This window comes from Globicephala melas, chromosome 19 (genome assembly GCF_963455315.2).
Source record: "Globicephala melas chromosome 19, mGloMel1.2, whole genome shotgun sequence".
In the NCBI taxonomy this organism is placed as follows: domain Eukaryota; kingdom Metazoa; phylum Chordata; class Mammalia; order Artiodactyla; family Delphinidae; genus Globicephala; species Globicephala melas.
In genome coordinates, this window is record NC_083332.1 from 11,422,415 (window position 1) to 11,441,493 (window position 19,079).

Sequence of the window (19,079 nt, forward strand, 5' to 3'; positions counted from 1 at the left end):
GGGAGTTCAATGAACCATTAGCATCATCGCCTCCCCCGGTGCCTCTCCAATATGAGAGGATCCAGAGTCTGATTCCCTTCCTCTCCCCTGTTCTGATCCCATGATCCCATCTCCTGGCGAATTCAAGGTGCCCTCACTCTAACCCTTGTGGGGCTACAACTCCATGATTTGATGACTTTGAGATTCCATGACTCCCAAGCTCATGCCAGGCTAAATTCCTGGGGTTCTGTGAATCACCCAGCCACGGGTGCCAGCACAGGGAACACCGTCCTGCCCACACCCCGGGTCCACAAAGCAAGCAAGACACACACACGCGGCTTCTCTGTCCCCACGGATATATTTGATAATTGTCCAGAACCAGAGACGGCGTCAGCCAGGGGGTGAGGGGGAGTAAAAAAGAGCCCAGGGAGGGGGCTGGGTGGCAGGGATGAGGAGAGGGAGAGGAACAGACACACAAAAGAGAGAGAGGAGAGAGGCAGGGGGCGGGGCGGGGCGGGGCGGGGCGGGGGCGGGGAGAGAAGCCAGCCAGAGGGGGAAGAGGGGGAGGGAGGCGGGAGATAACTTGAGGGGGCGGGGCCAATGGGCGAGAGGGCCCCTCCCCCCAGAATACAAAATGAGGGGGACCGGAGTGGGCTGTCCTGGGCTTGAGGGGCAGGGTAGAGACGGGTGATGTGGTGGGGTTGAGGTCAGTAGTAGGTTTCCTTCTCCACCCAACCTGGAGAGACAAAGGAGGAAAGAAACAGAGAAGAGAGGGAGACAGGCACGGAGAGAAGCACAAGCAGAGACAGACAGACAGACAGCGGCACAGAAAGAAACCAAAAGGGGCAGAGACACAGGGAAAGACACAGAAAGGAGGAGGCCCAGAGAGCCAGGAAGAGAGAAGAGTTGCAAAGAGGGTGGAAAGACGACGCAGGAGGGAGGGGTTGGGGGGAAACAGAGAGTGAGGTTAGTATCAGTCACACAGCGCTCTCTCGCCTCCCCTTCCAGCTGCCCCGTCCCGTCCCCCCAGCCTCCCCCCTGTACCCAGTTAGCCCCTCACCCCCGGGGTTCCTGCGCAGGATGAGTTTGCGGATTTCGTCATAGACGAAGATGAGAAAACTGTAGGGGAAGGCACAGAACCACCAGCTGGGCCTGCGGAGACGAAAGAGCAGGAGGGCGTCAGTGTGGGGCGGAGACGGGGCGGGGGGCGGGGCGGACACACACAGGCAGGGTCCCAGAGGACAGACGGGGCCGCACTGGGAAGATGCTCCCCTGGTCCTTCGTGCCCAAGGTGAGGGGTGCCCGGGCCATGGCTGTGGGCTGGGGTCTGCACAGCACCCCCCTGTGAGGGCGTCCCGCGGGGAAGGCTACCCGGAGGATCCCGGAGCAGGTGGTACAGGGCAGGGGAGGGGGCACTCACTTGAGAGGGTACATGCGAAGGGCCACGTCCATGCCGGGGCAGTAGGACAGGAAGGCAGCCAGGGCTGTCTCCTCAAACAACCCGAAGATCAGGATCTTGTTCCTGGAGGCACAGGCAGGGCTGGACCCAGAGAACTCGAGCAGGCACCCCCATCCCACCGAGACAGAGGCTCTGCCAAGGGCAGATGCACAGAGACAGACACGGAGACACACAGAGATGGAGACCGAAAGAGGCAGAGAGGCACAGATGGGTCCAGGGAGACGGTGACACTGAAGTATAATGACAGAGACAGTGACACACAGGCAGGGGTATGAAAAGATACAGCAGGGAATTCCCTGGCGGTCCAGTGGTTAGCACTCTGCGCTTCCACTGCAGGGTTCCATCTCTGGTGGGGGAACTAAGATCCCACATGCCGTGCGGCCAAAGAAAAAGATAAAGCAGATCTGGAGAGGGACCAGGGACACCCCAGCAGTGTGCACACACACATATGGAGAGAGAGAGACGGAGAATCCAAGATAGATGTGACCACTGGAGAGAAAATCAACTCAGAGGCAAAACTGAAACAGACAGACAGACAGACAGACACGGGGCGGGACGGAGAGCAAGCCCGGCGCCCGCGGCCCTCACTTCATGCCCTGCTGGAAGACGGAGTTCCTCCTGGTCTTACAGATGATCAGGTCAGCCCACTGCACGACCACTATGCTCACAAAGAAGGCCGTGTGGCACGTGAACTCCACCACTTTCCTCTGCTCGTAGGTCTGCAAGGGCGATGACGCGGGTACCGGTCGGCGGTCAGTGTGGCCGCAGCCCCAGGCCCCACCCTGGGCCCACGTGCTCCTTGTCTGCGCCCCTGCGTAGGGCCCCAGGGCAAAGCGGGGACTCTGTCCAGATGGGATCCCCTAAGGGGCATGCCTTCCCTCTGTAGTTCAGAGCCCCACGGGAAGAGTCAGGAAATGTACAAGGAATTAGAGAGGATAATGGTGACCTCGGTTGTGGACCAGAGATCCTGGGGGCCTCCTGAGGGGCCTCCAGCTGGGCTTTGAAGGCACAGACAGAGATGGGGAATCGGGCAGCAAAGGCGTCTCGCCTGGTGGGGCAGAGAGCATGGCCGGCGGCCAGGACCGCGATGGGCTGGGCCAAGAGCGCCAGGAGGCCCCTTGTGTCCAGCGAGGATCTTGATGCCGCCCCTGGGGCAGAGGGACCATCATAGGAAGCTGCCCCTGCATGGTTGGGACGGCTCGCCCCAGCCCAGGATGCTGTGGGCAGGGATCCCGCCTGGGAGGTCCCAGGCCATGCTGTGGGACCCAGCCCTACGCACCCACTGCTGCCCGTAACTGTCCTCCAGGTCGTTGACGGTGCGGTCATCCCAGTTCAGCCGGATGCCCACCAGGTTGCCAGGCAAGAAGCCATTTTCTGCCAGGATCACAAAGTAGGAGAAAAAGCCACCAAGAGCCTGGATCATTCCTGGGGGAGGAGAGAAGGGAGATGAGAAGAGGCTCAGGTGGGGCAGGCAGCCAGCCCAGGGCACCTCTGAGGCCCCTTGAGACCCACACTGCGAGGATGGTGAGGTACCCGGTCCTCTTGCCTGACATCATCCGGGGCTGAGCTCCCAGAGGGCCATCTGAGGGTGCCACCTGGTGGTGAGGCCCTGAGATGGGCCCCTTGGAGCAGGAACCTTGGAGACGGGGCTCTCCTGAGGGGAGAACCTGGAGGCTCCCTCCCACCTGCGCCAGGCCACCTGGACATCAGGAAACCCCTGAGGACCCCCTAGGCAGGAATGACCTCCCTAGGCCTCTGACCACCGCCACCAAGCCTCTGCTTCCTGGGACACTCCCAGCAACAGGGCGCTCAGCACCTGTAAGACTGCACACCTCACCCCCAGCAAAGATGGAGAAGGCAGGAGGGCGTGGGGCTCACTCCTGCCCTCAGAGAGCTCACAGGCTGACTGGTCCTTCCCATCATGGTGGCGGGTGGAGCAGGGGAGTGGCCATCCTGGGGCCAGCCCTGATCTGCCACTCAGTATCCCACGTGCTCCCCGGGTGCAGCCCTGGGCCTTTCCTCCACCTGTGCCAGCCCCACCTTGGTGACCACCGCCCATCTGTAAGTCACTCCTTCCAAACCTCCAGCACCAGGTCCTACTTTTCACTCCACTCATTCGGCACAAGGTTTCTGAGCGCCCACGGTGGGCCAGGCACCGGGCACCCAGCCATAAGCGAGGCAGGGCCCCCAGGTCCTCACCGATCTGTCCGTAGGCCATGCTGATGAGCCTCTCATTGACCAACTTGTCAGTGCGTGGGTTCCTGGGCTGTCTCTTCATGATGTCACTCTCAGCGGCCTCGTACGCCAGCGAGATGGCAGGGACCTGGGCAGGAGAGGCCGGTAAGTCGGGGATCGGGGGGACCCTACCCTCCCGGAGCCTGGGGGTGGCCGGGGCCTCACCATGTCAGTGCCCAGGTCGATGCAGAGGATGGTGATGGTGCCCAGAGGCAGTGGGATGTTGGCCATGATGAACAGCAGGAAGGGCGTGATCTCGGGGATGTTGCTGGTCAGGGTGTAGGCGATGGACTTCTTCAGGTTGTCGAAGATCAGGCGGCCTGTTGGCAGGGGCAGGCTCAGACCTCGGCACCCACACCAGGGCACCCTAGTCCCTCTGCCCCTTCCCTGCCCAGTCCATGCATCCTTTCTAATCCATCCCCCCCACCGCCTGCCTTTCCATACAGATGCCAAACCATGTTGCCCCTGTTCAAACATTCTCAAAATACCACCACTTCGGAAGACTGCTTGGTAGTTTCTTTTCTTTTTTTGGCCGCACAGTGTGGCTAGCGGAATCTTAGTTCCCCAACCGGGGATCAAACCAGCGCCCTTGGCAGCAAAAGCATGGAGTCCTAACCACTGGACCACCAGGGAATTCCCAGTAGTTTCTGTTAAAAGTTAAACATCCCTGCCTTATTGACCCAGCAATCCTCACCTTATGTTTATATGCAAGAGAAATGAGTGTTTATGTCCACCAAAAAGCAAGTACACGAATGTTCACCATATGGCATTAGTTATAATAGCCCCAAACCAGAACTGACCCGCTGGCCATCAGTAGGTGAGTGGATAAGTAAACTGTGGTCCGTCCATACAAAGGAATACCACCCGGCGAGAAAAAGGAACGAGCTACTGACACCCCCAACTCCATGGATGAATCTCACTGATGTTATGTTGAGTGAAAAAAAGCCAGACACAGAAGCATTCTTATCACATGATTCCATTTGGAAGAGGTTGGAAACGAATCCATGGTGCTGAAAGTCAGGATAGTGGTTATTTCTGGGAGGGGGGATATAGACCAGAGGGGACCTGATAGAACCCTAACGGGAGGCTGGAAACGTTCTCTATCTTGATGGGGGTCCGGTGGTTGTGTGGGTGCGTGCGTGCATAAAAAGTCACAGAGCTGCCTGACTTTGTGTGAAAGCCATATCCCAATAAAGATTCAATCAGTACAGTGCGTATAAAGTAAAAAGAAACTAAAGATGAACCCAGCCAGCCCCTCCCTCCACCTTCCCCCGTGTGCTGATGAGCAACAAGGTGTGTCATTAAGAAGGCACAGAAGGGCTTCCCTGGTGGCGCGGTGTTTGAGAGTCTGCCTGCCAATGCAGGGGACACGGGTTCGTGCCCCGGTCCGGGAAGATTCCCACATGCCGCGGAGCGGCTGGGCGCGTGAGCCATGGCCGCTGAGCCTGCACGTCCAGAGCCTGTGCTCCGCAACGGTAGAGGCCACAACAGTGAGAGGCCCACGTACCGCAAAAAAAAAAACAAAAAAAACAAGGCACAGAGGACTTCCCTGGAGGTCCAGTGGTTAAGAAAGACTCCACGCTTCCACTGCAGGGGGCGCGGGTTCGATCCCTGGTCAGGGAACTCAGATCCCGCAAACTGCGCGGGGCGGCCAAAAAATAAATAAATAGGTAGGACCCCATCTATCCTAGCACCCTGCTGGTTTTCTTCTTAGCACTTTTCACAATACGTAATTATGTTTGTTATGTTACAATCTGTTCGTTAACTTGCAGAAGGCTGTCTCTCCCAGCTCCTTGAGGGCAAGGACCCATGTCTGCTCTGCTCACAGCTGTTATCTCCAGCCCCTGGCACCATACACAAGGTAAGGAGCCCAATAAGTGTCTGGGCGGCGTGAGCGCCGCCATGAGTGTGTGCTCTGCAGGTGCATGGAGGATGTCTTGGGGATGAGAAAGGGTTAACCATGTGTCCTCTGGGCCACAGGAGACAAGGGATAAGGGCGTTGAACCTGACACTGTAGGCTCAGCGGTTACCGTCTGAATTCTCTCTTATCAGGAGTTATTTTTTACACTGGGGACATTTCAAGTAGGACAGAGAGACTGGAAGAAAATGCATGAACAGTGATTACTTCTGGATGGTAAGATTATGGGTGATTCCAATTTGCTTCTTAATGCTTTTCTACATTTGCTATAATGATCATGAATTACTCTGATAATTAGAATAAAACGGAATGGGAACAAGCCCCATCTGTGGCCGCATCCAGGCCCGTCAGGAGGTGATGCCCGGCGGCCCCACCTGAGACCTTGAGGCCTTGCCTCTGTCTGCAACTCCCTTCGCTGACACTTCTCTACGTGAAGACTCCCACATGGCCCTAGAGACTTGGCACAGGCGATCCCTGTCCCCTTGGGGAGGCTTCCTTGGCCCCTGACTCCAGGCTGGGTGAGGGGCCTCTTCAGGGCTCCCTCAGGACCCTCTTCTTCCCTGAGGTTGTCCTTATGAGTATTTTTTTTTAAAGACTTTTTTGATGTGGACCATTTTTAAAGTCCTTATTGAATTTGTTACAATATTGCTTCTGTTTTCTGTTTTGGTTTTTTGGCCCTGAGGCATGTGGGGGTCCCAGCCCCCCAACCAGGGATCGAACCCGCACCCCCTGCATTGGAAGGCGAAGTCTTAACCACTGGACTGCCAGGGAAATCCCTATGAGTATTGTTTTTTAATGCTTCCGAATGTGCCTTGCCCACCAGACTGGGCCTGTGCTGGGCGACACCGCGACCCAGAAGTGCGTTGGCTGAGTCCTGCCCCCAGGGAGCCCCCAACTCCTCAGGGGGAGAAAACCGAAAAGGACAAGCGCAGGCTCTGCCGGGGGCCTGGTGGGATTCTGTGGTCTCCTGCCGTGCATCTGCTGCAGCCCTGGCCTGTTCCCCTCCCCCTTCTCGGGCTTCACGCAGCGACCCCAGTCTCCAGGGCCACCTGGGCCAACTCACTCACCCTCCTCCACACCCGTGACAATGGAGGCAAAGTTGTCATCCAGCAGAATCATGTCTGCTGCCTGTTTGGAGACGTCAGAGCCGGCAATGCCCATGGCCACCCCGATGTCAGCCTTCTTCAGGGCGGGGGAGTCGTTCACGCCGTCCCCAGTCACAGCCACGATGGCTCCCTGGAGGGAGAGAGGGTGAGGATGACGCCCAGAGGCCTGGCCCCAAACCCTCTTCTCATCAAGGACCCCGGAGTCCAGACCCCCGGCCCCCTCCTGCGAGGGACCCCAGCCCGAGCCCACCTGTCTCTGACAGCCCTCCACAATGATGAGCTTCTGCTGGGGGGAAGTGCGGGCGAAGACGATCTCAGTGTGGTTCTGCAGGATCTCGTCGATTTGCTCAGAGGTGAAGTCCTTGAGGTCGGTGCCATGGATCACACAGGCCTTGGCATCCCTGGGAAGAGCAGAGAGTGTTCAGGACTTGTGGGGCAGTGACACCTGTTGGACAGACTCACAGACAGGAGAGACAGAGGACCAGGCTCCGATAGAGGGACAAGGGCTCTGGGGGTCAGAGATGAAGGGAAACAGGGGAGGAGGGGGCTGCAGTAGGAAGGATAGAGGGCAGACCTCAGGAAGAACCTTGGGACACTGGACTTAGAGGAACAGAGCTATGCAGGCAACTAGGAAATAGAGACAGACGCAGAGAGACATGAGCGTGGGAAAGCTAAGTACGTCAGAACAGAGATGAGAGACACAGAGAGAGACAAAGACATGAAAGAGAGATGGGAAGAGAGAATGCCAGACACAGAAATAAGGGGTCTCACAGAATCCTCTCAGATGTGAATTACTAGCAGCCCATTTTAGAGAGGAGGAAACTGAGGCACAGAGAGGCTAAGTGACTTGCCCAAGGTCACACAGCTCATGTGTGGCAAAGCTGGGATGCGAACCTACCCCTTGCTAACCCCATGCAGCTGTAACACCAGGCTGCCCATCCTCACGATGGTAGAGGAACAGGACCCAGATGCTGAGTCAACAGAGGAGGCCCAGGAGGAGGGGGACCCGCAGTCCCAGAGGGACCTGAGCTGGGCAGGGCGGGGCTCACCGGGGGTTGACCTGGCTGACGGGAATGTTGAGCCGGGCGGCGATGTCCTCCACAGTCTCGTTGCCCTCGGAGATGATGCCCACACCCTTGGCAATGGCCTTTGCCGTGATGGGGTGATCGCCGGTGACCATGATGACCTGTGGGCATCATATGCAAACGGTCCAGCCTCACCGCTGGCCGCTGGGGCCCTGGCCCTGCCTCCCCTGCTGCCCCGGGCCATACCTTGATGCCCGCGCTGCGGCACTTGCCCACCGCGTCAGGGACGGCTGCCCGGGGAGGGTCGATCATGGACATGAGGCCCACGAAGCAGAGGTTGTCGGTGGTGAAGTTCACATCGTCACAGTCGAAGGCAAAGCCCTTAGGGAACTGCTCCTCGGGCAGGTAGTAATGGCAGAAACCTGGCGCAGGGAGAGGGGCACAGGGGCTCCAGCCTCGGTCCTCCCTGCCTCCTGCCCGCAGCTCCCGGTGCCAGCAGTCAGGCTCCCTAGTTGGCCAGACAGTCAGTCAACACCCATTTCTGACAGACGCCTTCCTGTCTCATTCATTCATTCATTCATGGTGCATTCTGGGAGGCCCTATTCTGAGCCAGGCTCTGGGCAGCCTCACATCCCTCCTTACCCTCAAGGGGCCCCCAGAGCTGGCCCAGCCCCTGCCCCAACTTGGCTCCACCCTTGGTGCGCACCAAGCACGCGCTCGCCCAGGCCCCCGAGCTCGAGGTAGGCGTTCTGGAAAGCCTCCTTCATCTCCTCGTCCAGCGGCTGCTCCTTGCCCTGCAGCAGAATGGTGGCGCACCGGTCCAGGATGCGTTCAGGGGCGCCCTTCATCACCAGCAGGTACCGGTTGTCATTGGGGTCCTCGGTCTCGTGGATGGAGAGCTGCGGACAGAGCAGAAGGCGGCCACGCCTGAGCCTCACAGGGAGGGACCCGGAGGCTGCCCTGCACCCAGCTGGGGAAGAGGACCCCCCCTGCCACCCTGTCCAGAGCCACGGATGCCAGGACAGACCACCGCCAGGCTCCCCCAGAGGGCACTGCCCAAATCTCTCTACCCGAGAGATGTTCACCTGTTTCTCAGGCTCTCTCACAGAGACCTCTGCTCATCCCTGCCCGTTTCTGTCTCTCGGTCTTGCAGATGTTTCTTCCCCTCTGTGTCTCTCTCACAGAAATCTCAGGGGTCCTTAGGATACGTGCTTCTCTCTCTGGCTTGCCCGACAACCTCTCATCCCGCATCTGACCCATCACCGAATCTGGTCAGCTCACCTCTGAAGTACCCGGATTCTGACCTCTTCTCACCTCCCCTGCCCTCCCATCCAGCCACCACCGTCTCTCATGAAATATCACAGCAGCCTCCACACTGAGTCCCTGTTTCTGCCCTCCCCTCCCCATAATATTTCCTCCCCATGGCAGCCAGAAGAAGCCTTTAAAATATGAGAGTCACAGGACTTCACTGGTGGCCCGGCGGCTAAGACTCCGCGCTCCCAATGCAGGGGGCCTGGGTTCGATCCCTGGTCAGGGAACTAGATCCCACATGCTGCAACTAAGAGTTCGCATGCCGCAACTAAAGATCCCTCACGAGGCAACGAAGATCGCGTACGCCGCAACTAAGACCCGGCACAGCCAAAATAAATGAATAAGTAAATAAATATTTTTTAAAAACCTGACTGGGCAGATGACAGCACGTATCGGTGAATATACTAAAACTACTGAATTATGCACATTAAGTGGGTGAGCTATGGTGTGTGAACTGTCTCTCTCAATAAAGCAGCTTTTAAAAATGTGGGTCAGGTCCCATCTTGCCTCTGCTCAGTGGCTCATGTCCCCCTGAGGGTCACACCCAAGTCCTGTCCACAAGGCCCTACGGGACCTGACCCAGCACCCACCGCCCTCCCCTCCCACCACGTTTCCTGGCTCAACGTTCCCTGGCTATTCGGTACATCAACACACTCCTTCGTCAAGACCTTTGCACACGCTGTGCCCGCTGCCCCCAGCCGCCTGCAGGGCTCCCTCGCTCAGCATGGTGACTGGCGGACGTATTCCAAATTTCCTAATGTCCTCATGCCTTTGTCATTGTCTGTCTCCCGGCACTAGAGCATAAGTTCCGTGAGAGGAGGGACTTCACTGCCGTCTGCGTCCGCAGCACCTAACACAAGTGCCTCTGACACGTAGTTGCTGCTCAAAAACATATTTGTTGAATGGATGAATGAGATCTCTGGCTGGTTCCCACTCTGCTGCAGGAAGATCTTTACTCCCCTGCTGCCCACTCCAACAGAGACATTGCTCTCACTCCCGGGTCTGTGTTCCTCTCCCCACTGGGTGGATACTCTTGGACTTATTTTACAGATGGGGAAACCAAGGCTCTGGGAAAGTTAATAACTTGCCCAAAGCAGGAGGGCAGCAGGGCAGAGCTGAGTGCTTTTCGGGCGTCATAGAGAAAGTGAGATCCAGGCCGACTCTCCTGGAGAGCCTAGGGTACCTGGTATTTGTTGGTGGAGTTGAAGGGGATCTCAGCCACTTTCTTATTACGTTCGCGCATCAGCTTCACGGAGCCGGAGGACAACTCGATGCACTTGAGCAGGGCAGACTCGGAGGCATCCCCGGCCACATCCCTCTGTGGGGAGAGAGGGCTGTCAGAGCAGAGTAGCGCGGGGTGGGCAGGGGCCAAGCTGAGGCGAGCGGGAGGCCAGATCCACCTTGAGCACAGGGATGTTGTCCTGACCCCCCTTGAAGACGGCACGGTTGCAGAGTCCAGCAATGTGAGACAGGGCCACCCAGGTGTGCGAGCTCTTGTCAAATGAAGTCCCTGAAAAAGGTACGAGTCAGGGCTGGGGGGCGTCCGGGAGCCAGGCCCCCTCGGTCTTGCCTGGGCCCCACCCTCACCTGACTGGTCCTCAGTGGTGTCGGCCTCGTGGATCTGGTTGTCGAACCACATGTGGGCGACCGTCATGCGGTTCTGGGTGAGGGTCCCTGTCTTGTCCGAGCAGATGGTGGATGTGGAGCCCAGGGTCTCTACAGCCTCTAGGTTTTTCACAAGGCAGTTCTTCCGAGCCATGCGCTTGGCGGTCAGGGTCAGACACACCTGGAGTGTATGCAAGGGCAGGGGAGTTACAGGTAGAGTCAGGTGGTGCAGTTGGGCCAGCAACACAACTGCCAACAACCCAACTGCCCAGCCCAGAGAGAATCCTGGGCAAAGAATGGGGTGTCGCCCAGCCACTCCACCCAAGGTATAGACCCACAAAAATGGGCTCAGATGCACCCCAAAGAAATATACTAGAATGTTCATAGCAGCAACATAATAGTCCCAAACTGAAAACAACCCAAATGTCCACTAACAGCAGTAGGGACAAATAAATTGGGGAATAAAAGGTGGGAATACTATACAGCGGTGAAAAAGAACAAGCAACCACTGCCTACAACTGCATGGGTGAAATTCAAAAACAGTGTTCAGCGAAAAATGAGCCAGAAACAAGAGTTCCTGCTGAATGATTCCACTGATGTGAAGTACAAAAGCTACACGGTTTGAAGCCAGTCTATCCTAGGGGTAACCCTGGGGTTGGAGGGGAGGGGCTGAACAGGTCTTGAGGGGGCTTCTGGGGAACTAGATCTGGGTGCAGCTGACCTGGGGTGTGTTCAATTGCCTCCAGCTCATCAGGCAGTACCTTCATATGTGCAACCCTTGTTTGTATAGTGTAGGTCAATGAAAGGCCTTTGACTTAGAGTAGCTTGGAATATGCTAATATGGAAAACGTCGCAGGATCTATTAAGTAAAAGCATCAAGGAACAGAACAGTATTCCTAGGATGGTCCCTTCTGTGTACCCCGAAAACAATGACTACGTACGTGGCAATATGCCCACCGTCGCCGGGAACAGGGCAGAGAGCCTGCTTCTGGAGGGGGGCTGACGGCTGGGCAGTGGGTCGGGACTGTTATTTTATTTTTTAACTATTTTAATGTATTCTTTAGACTTTTTACCATGAGGTTGTGCTTCTTAATTTTGTAAGTTAACTTCAAAAATGATAGGGCCGTTAGCCCTTTCTGACTGGCAGTGTTTCTCACGATTCTTCGTTGGTTGTTTTTTGGGGGGGCCATGCTTCTCAGCTTGTGGGATCTTGGTTCTCCACGCAGGTATTGAACATGGGGGCCCTCAGCAGTGAAAGTGCGGAGTCCTAACCCCTGGACCGCCAGGGGATTCCCTGTTGGTTTGTTTTGTCAATGAGGCCCTCTGAGACCCAGGACCCTCCTCATTCAACATCTGGCAGGCTTGGCCCTTGATGTCCAAGTTGCAGTCAAGATTGTTGCCATCGGGCCCCAGCCCCCTCCTCCCTCAGACCCAAGGGTCCGGGCCTTACAGTAACAGTGGCCAGCAGGCCCTCTGGGACATTGGCCACGATGATGCCGATGAGGAAGATGACAGCCTCGAGCCAGGTGTATCCGAGAATGAGGGAGAGGATGAAGAAGGAGACGCCCAGGAAGACAGCCACGCCAGTGATGAGCTGGATAAAGTGCTCGATCTCAATGGCGATGGGCGTCTTGCCCACCTCCAGCCCGGAAGCCAGGGTGGCGATGCGGCCCATGACAGTGCGGTCACCCGTGGCCACCACCACGCCCCGAGCTGTGCCTGTGGGGTCAGAGGGGACTGGGCTGAGATTCAGCGAGCTTCAGAGGGACCCCAAGCCCCTGAGGCACGTCCATCTATCTGGACGAGCCCGGCCCCAGCTGGGTGCCCGAACTGCCCCTCCCCGCTGCCTCACCTTCCACACAGTTGGTGGAAAAGAAGGTGATGTTCCGAGTCTCCAAGGGGTTGTCGTGAGTGCAGTCGGGGGAGCGGGTCTGGGGCTCTGATTCACCCGTGAGGGAAGAGTTATCCACCTGGGGACACAGGAGACAGGTGTCAACCCCGGGCCTGGGGTCAAGGGGCATTTGTCCAGAGGAGATTTCAAGATTTTTGTTTGTTCGTTTGTTTTGTTAACGAGGCTGAAGGCTGTGTCCCTGGAAGTCACAGCTAGAAGTCTGGGTGCCTGTGTCTGGGAGGACAGAGGTTGGGCTCTTGAAGCTGGGGAGGGTACACGGCTTCTTGCCAAGGCCTAAGGTACCTGGAGGTCAGAGGTACTGGATCTGAGGGAGGAGGGGGCCTGGACTGCAGGGTCCTGGGGGAGGAGGGGCCGGGGGCCTGGACTCCTGGGTCTGAGGGAGGAGGGGTCCGGGGGCCTGGACTCCTGGGTCTGAAGGAGGAGGGGGCTGGGGCCTGGACTCCCGGGTCCTGGGGGAGGAAGGGCTGGGGGCCTGGACTCCTGGGCCATTCCAGGAAGGGCAGAGCTGGGCCCCAGGCCCCTGGCCCACCTTGCAGCCGTGGGCTGAGATGATGCGCAGGTCGGCTGGGACTCGGTCTCCGCCCTTGATCTCCACCAGATCCCCGACCACCACCTCCTCAGCATTTACCTGCATCTTCTCACCTTCCCGGATCACCAGGGCTTGCTGGGGGGAAAAATGGAGAAGAGTCACCTCCCTGACTCCCTCTACCTGGGGTCACTGGGCATAGCCTCGCCCGCCTGTTCACCTCCATCTGGCCCCTTCCTGGGTACCCCTCACCTGGGGAACCATGTTCTTGAAGGATTCCATGATCTTGGAGCTCTTGGCTTCCTGGTAGTAGGAGAAGCAGCCGGTGATGATGACCACGGCCGCCAGCACGATGCCCAGGTACAGCTGTGGGGAGATGCAGAGTCACAGCCCGCCCTGGAGCAACTCCCCACCACCCCCATCCCGAGGTCTGTGGAACCTGGGAAGAGAGCTTTGAGTCATTGGGGGTCTGTATTTGTATGTCTGACCTCAGGTTGTGTCCATTTGAGGGTCTGTGTCTCTGTCTGCCTGTCCACGTTTGAGTCCCTCTTTCTTTCTTTCTTTTTTTTTATATGTTTGTTGTTTATATATTTATTTATCTATCTATTTATTTGTTTATTTATTGGCTGTTCCCCGACCAGGGATCGAACCCAGGCCCTCGGCAGTGAAAGCACGGAGTCCTAACCACTGGACCACCAGGGAAGTCCCATACTTCACCTTTCTGAGTCCCAGTTTTCCTCATAGCTTCTCTGGTTCTCTCACTGGGTGACTGTGAGAGTTAGATGAGAAGAAGTTGGAGGCTGGGCTTTGAAAAGTCTAAAGGGAGAAGTGGGGTGTGCATACGTGTCCCTGCATGTATGAGCCCTTGGGCACAGCAGGGTGGAGGGCACTCACGTTGTCGCCAGAAGGATCATCCTCAGTGCCTGCCTGGATGCCGTAGGCCAGGAAGCAGAGGATGGCCCCGATCCACAGCAGGATTGAGAAGCCCCCAAATAGCTGGCGGCAGAACTTGACCCACTCTGGGGTGGTGGGCGGCGGCGTGAGCGCGTTAGGCCCATCGCGGGCCAGGATCTCCTGGGCTTTGCTGTGGGTCAGACCCTAGGGGACACAGGACTCACACAGAACCCTCCCGGAGCAACCCTGGCGCCCCCAACACTTCCCGAGTGCCCCCAGGCACCCAAGGGTCACGGCTTCCCATCCCCTCCCCCCTCGGACCCTTCTCCCTCCGGTCCGGCCCCACCTGCACACAGTCGGTGTTGTATTTCCGGCAGACCTCTTCCACTGACATCTTGTGCTCTGTCTGAGGAACAGGAGTTTGGGGGGATCGGGTGAGTGAGGAGGCCGGGCAGTGGCGGGTGGGGCCTGCTCTGGGTGGGTGCAGAGGGTGGGACTTACCATAGCCACCTCCTTTTTGAGGTCATCCAGGTCCCGGCGGTCTTTGGTGCCCTTGCTCTTCTTGGGCGAGCCCTTGTCATCTTTCTTGTCCTGCGAGGTGGCGACACGATAGCTGTCAGAGCCACCAGACTGCGGGCGAGAAGGGGTTACAAGGGGACACCAGCCCTGCGTCTGCACAGCTGCGTCTCTGGGCAGGGGCTGGCTCTGGGGGCTCAGTCTGTCTCTGCCCTGCGGCTCTGGGTATCTCTCAGAACCCCTGAGTCTCATCTCTTCCTACTGGCCTCTCCGTCTCTGGCTCCATGTATCTCTGGGTCTCTGTCCCTGAGAGTCTCCATCTGGGTCTGTCTGTGCCTCTCTCTCTCTCTCTGTAGGTCTCTCCCCTTCAGTCTCCATGTGTCTTTTTATCTCTCTGTGTCTTCTTCTCCTTCTCCCTGGGCACTTAGTCTGTCTCTTGCTAGGTCTGTCTGTCTCTCGCTACGTCTGTCTCTCTCTCTTGATCTATCTCTCCAGGTCTCTGTTTGCGCCTCTCTGTCTTATTCTGTTTTGTTTCTGTCTCCTTGTACCTCTTTATCTATCCTTCTCTTCATGTGTGTGTATCTCTGTCTCTCTGTGGCTGCTTCTCTGATCTCTCTCTCCCTCATCACTTCATATTGTCCGTCTCTCTCTCTGTCTCTGTCTCTGAGTCTCTGTGTGTGTCTCTCTCTGATCTCTGGCTCTTTATGTTTTCCATCTCATACAATATCTGTTTCTATCTCTTGAACTCTCTCTCCCTGAGTCTGGCTGAGTCTGTCTCTCTGGGTTCTCTCTGGGTTCCTATCTCTTTCCCAGTTGGTGTGCAGGGATCTCAGACTGTCTCTGAGTGTCCGTATTTTCTGTCTGTATCTGTCTCCATCCTTATCTCTGCTTCTCTCTGATTTCATCTCTCAAGGTACCTCCTTTTCTGTAATGCTTGGTGTGTCTCTCCGTAACTGTCTCTACTGTTTCAACCACCTTGTCTATCTCTCACGATCTCGCTCTGCCATCTTCCTCTCTATCCCTGCGTCTCTCCTTCTCCGAGTCCATCTCGGCATCTCTGTCCTTCCAGTTGAAGGTCTCCCCATATATCACTCTCCCTGTCTTTTCTGCCTGACTCTTTTTCTGGGCCTCTCTCCCCAACCCCATGGATGTCTCTGTCTCTCAAAGGACCCAGCAAATCTTGGGAGACCCCACAGGCCTGGCAGGAAGGGGGAGGAAAGGGCACTCCAGGTGTTAGTCACAGCTGGGACCAACGCCTGGGAGGCAGCCTACTGTGCACAGGGATGGTGGCCTGGCTGGACATGCAGCCAGTCCTGAGGGCCTTGACTGACAAGCTGTGGGCCTAGACTCTTTCCTGGGGGCTGGTGGGAGCCATGGATAGGTTTGGAAAAGGGGTTGGCATGGTTAGCCCTCTGAAGGACAGACTAGGAGCTGGCTGGGATTTGGGGTGCAGAACAGCAAGAGGCAAAAGCCCCCGGGCTTGACTTGAACTGGATGTAGCGTGAGGGGGAGTGACTGAAGTTCCAGTTTGGGGACCTGGGCTGACGGGGAAGGAAGTGTCCTTGGAGGCTGGCAGGAGGGGTGGGGTGAGGCCAGGTGCTGGTAGAGGAGCGCTGACAGATCCTAAGGGTCCAGGGCCAAGCTGGGATCCCAGGCTCAGTGCAGCTCAGCGCTAATCCCCTCGTGACCTTGTAGAGAGTTGAGCTGCCTGCCGTCTGCCCCCAGACTGGGAGGCTGAGCCTGGGAGGCTACTGCAGCCTGGAGGCCTGGGAGCCTGGGTTTCAGGGGTGGGAAAGAGGCTTGGCCCTGGGCCAGCCCTGCAGCAGCACTGCGTCTGACATGGAACATGGAGGCTTGGGGGACAGGGAGGACACTCCTCCACCCCCAGCTTCAGGAGGGGTCTCGGACTCCACAGAGGGGTAGACCCAAGGATGGAGAGAGTGGAGATATGAGGTCATGGGCACAAGTTAGAGAAATAAGAGGAAGGCAGGAGAGGAAAGAGATGGAGGCCTGGAAGGCAGGAGAGGAGAAGTTGGGAAGAAAACCAGCTGCCCACCCCTGAAACCTCAGGGAAGGCTGGGGAGCTGATGCTTGGCCCCTTTGAGGCCTAGGGGTGGCTTCCTGGACTCCTGGGTCTGAGGGAAGAGGGGCCGGGGGCCTGGATCCTGGGGATGAGCGGGGAGGGACTGGGATACCCCAGTCCCTGGCAGACAAGCCTTGGCTCCTCCTTGCCCTTGCCATGACCAGACTCCCTTGGGGGCGGGCTTCCATCTGTTAGAGGGGGAGCCGAGGCTTTCCCAGTCAAGGCAGGAGGCCCAGATGGACGCACTGCAGGGCGGGAGCACCTCTGAGGGTGGGGGACACGCCTGCCTCGCTGCAGCCCGCCTCTGCGGCTCCTCGCCATTTTCCATGCTGTCCGCCTCCCCTGACACCTGCCCAGCTCACGCAGCCTCTGCCCCTCAGCCTGCCTCTCCCTCCCCCTTTCAAGGTGTCTGAGGCCTCATCTCAGCATCTCTCCCTCGAACTCCCCTTTTGCCCTCTGTCCCCTCTTCCTATCATTCAGGCTGCCTCTGGTTGTCTCTGGATAGGAAATGTCTGTCCTTGGGTCTCCTCATCTCAGCCTCAGTTTCTCTCTTTGTCTCTCCTTGTCTATGTCCCACTCATGTCTCTCTTCGTCTTTCCATGTCTCTCTGCCTGTGTCCGTCTCTTTGTCTCTATGTCTCTTTTTCTCTGTCTCTTTCAGAGCATCTCTCTCAGTCTCTGCCCATTTCTCTCTGCTTTCCATGTCTCTGCCTCCCATGTCTAAAGAGCCTCACTTCTCCTCCTGTTCTCACGTCTTTTCCTAAGACCCTCCCGCTCCTTTTTTCTCTAAGGCACTTAGCCCCAGTCCTCTCCTCCAATCTGCCCTCGGCTTCCCCTCCATTTCCACTTACCTGGAAGCCATCACTGACTCCCACCTCCCCCTTCTCTCTCCCAGTCTCCTCCCCACCCAGTTCTTCTCTCCTTCTCCCCTCGCCCACCCCAAGCCACAGATCTGCAGCCCCATTCCCCAGCTCCATCCCTGGGCCCATCAGCCTTCATCCGCCATCTTTCTCTTCATCCTTCATACTCCCTCTCCATTAGCCTCTCCCATCCCGACCCCCTCTCTCTCTCCATCCCATCCATCCCAGCCCACCCGCCTCCTAGCCCCCCATGGCCCCGCCTGACACGCAGGGAGAAATCCAGGGCTGCAGCGGGGGTCAGGTGGTCAGCCAGGGGAGGAGGCAGCATCTGCTGGAGAGACTCACAGACAAGGACACACGGACACGGAGGAAAGGGCATAGCCAGGCATGCACAACCCCTCCCCCCATACACACACGTACGCATTTGCATACATACACCCTCAGCCAGGCTCTCAGTCTCCCCGCCATGACTCTCCTGCTCCCCCCAGCCCCTGTGTCTGCTCCCCCAGATTAGGAGCTAGACACACACTGCAGCCCCAGGCCACTCCGCATTGCGGAGCACCCCCATCCAGGCCTGGAAGGAGAAAGAGAGGTCATCTGGTGTTCATCCCATAGTCTGGACCTGTCCCCGCCTGGCCAAGGAAGCAGACGGGCTTCAACGCCCCCAGACACAAACACCAGCTTTCAGACACACCCAGACACGGTTACAGACATTCAGACACAAACCCGGGCCACACAATCGCAGGCAGACGGTGCTGCAGGGCCTGACAGAGCCAGGAGCACACACACGCACACATGCACACGCACACATACGGTTGAGCAGGCAACCGCACCAGGTCAGGCAGAGGTGCTGAGGGCGGGTCCGTGCCCCGCGGGCCCCGCACACAAAGGACACACCAACATGCGCCACAGACCCCAGCCAAGCCAGGCGGCCCCGCGCACACACTCAACCAGAGACACAACCACACGGACGGGCTGAGTCAGCCGGCTCACAGGTTCCTGAACCCGGGTCCCGGAGAGCAGGGGTCCCAGAGTCCCCGGCCCCCGCAGACACCCAATCTCACAGGACCCACAATGTCACACACACACACACACACACATCGCCCGGCCGGCCCGAGCACCTACCCCCATCTTGGCGGCTCCGGGGGACAGGGGCAGGCGGGCGGGGCAGGGGCCGGGGCAGCGGCCTCAGGGTGGGCTCAGGCGCGGGCTCGCGCTGGGGGCCTCTGCAGCGCCCGCGCCTCGGTCCGCGCGTCCGTCCGGCGGTCAGCCCCACTGCACACAGTCTGCGGCGACCGCCGCCTCCGCCTCCTCATATGCCCGCGCCCGCCGGGGGGCCGGCACTGGCCAATCAGGGGCGCCGCCGTTCTGATGGACGGCCCGCGGCCCCGCCCCCGGTACTGCAGCTGTCCTCCCCGCCCCCCACCCACTGCAAAGCGGCGGCGAGGCGGCGAAGGGGGAGCGCTGCGGGAGGCGGAGACCCCCGAAATGAGGGACCTGGAAACCCCCGCAGTGTGGGGTGTCGGCTCCGAGGAAGGGGCGCCGAGGGTGGGAGAGCCCCAGAATCCCCCTCATTGTGTGCCACCAGAGGGAGGAGTGCGCTGTGGAAGGTGGACACCCACCACGGGGTGGGGGGAAAGCCCCGTAAATC

At 58.2% G+C, this 19,079-nt stretch overlaps 1 protein-coding gene across 2 annotated transcripts; it reads right to left on the reverse strand.

The window, feature by feature from the left end:
- Positions 1-318: 318 nt before the first annotated feature.
- ATP1A3 (ATPase Na+/K+ transporting subunit alpha 3) lies at positions 319-18,710 on the reverse strand. Of its 2 annotated transcripts, none has more exons than XM_060289791.2 (23): positions 18,554-18,710; positions 14,472-14,561; positions 14,317-14,376; positions 13,971-14,174; positions 13,329-13,442; positions 13,080-13,214; positions 12,491-12,608; positions 12,089-12,357; positions 10,621-10,819; positions 10,434-10,543; positions 10,217-10,351; positions 8,429-8,621; positions 7,969-8,144; positions 7,747-7,883; positions 6,948-7,098; positions 6,659-6,827; positions 3,839-3,993; positions 3,638-3,761; positions 2,718-2,863; positions 2,027-2,157; positions 1,400-1,501; positions 1,040-1,131; positions 319-715 (listed from the first exon to the last, which is right to left on the reverse strand). In XM_060289791.2, the coding sequence occupies exons 1-23, from the start codon at positions 18,557-18,559 to the stop codon at positions 687-689; spliced, it is 3,045 nt and encodes a 1,014-aa protein (XP_060145774.1). In that variant the 5' UTR covers positions 18,560-18,710; the 3' UTR covers positions 319-686. The 2 variants fall into 2 exon arrangements, with proteins under 2 accessions (XP_060145774.1, XP_060145773.1); XM_060289790.2 differs by having other exon boundaries at positions 14,472-14,600; positions 18,554-18,702.
- Positions 18,711-19,079: the final 369 nt, after the last annotated feature.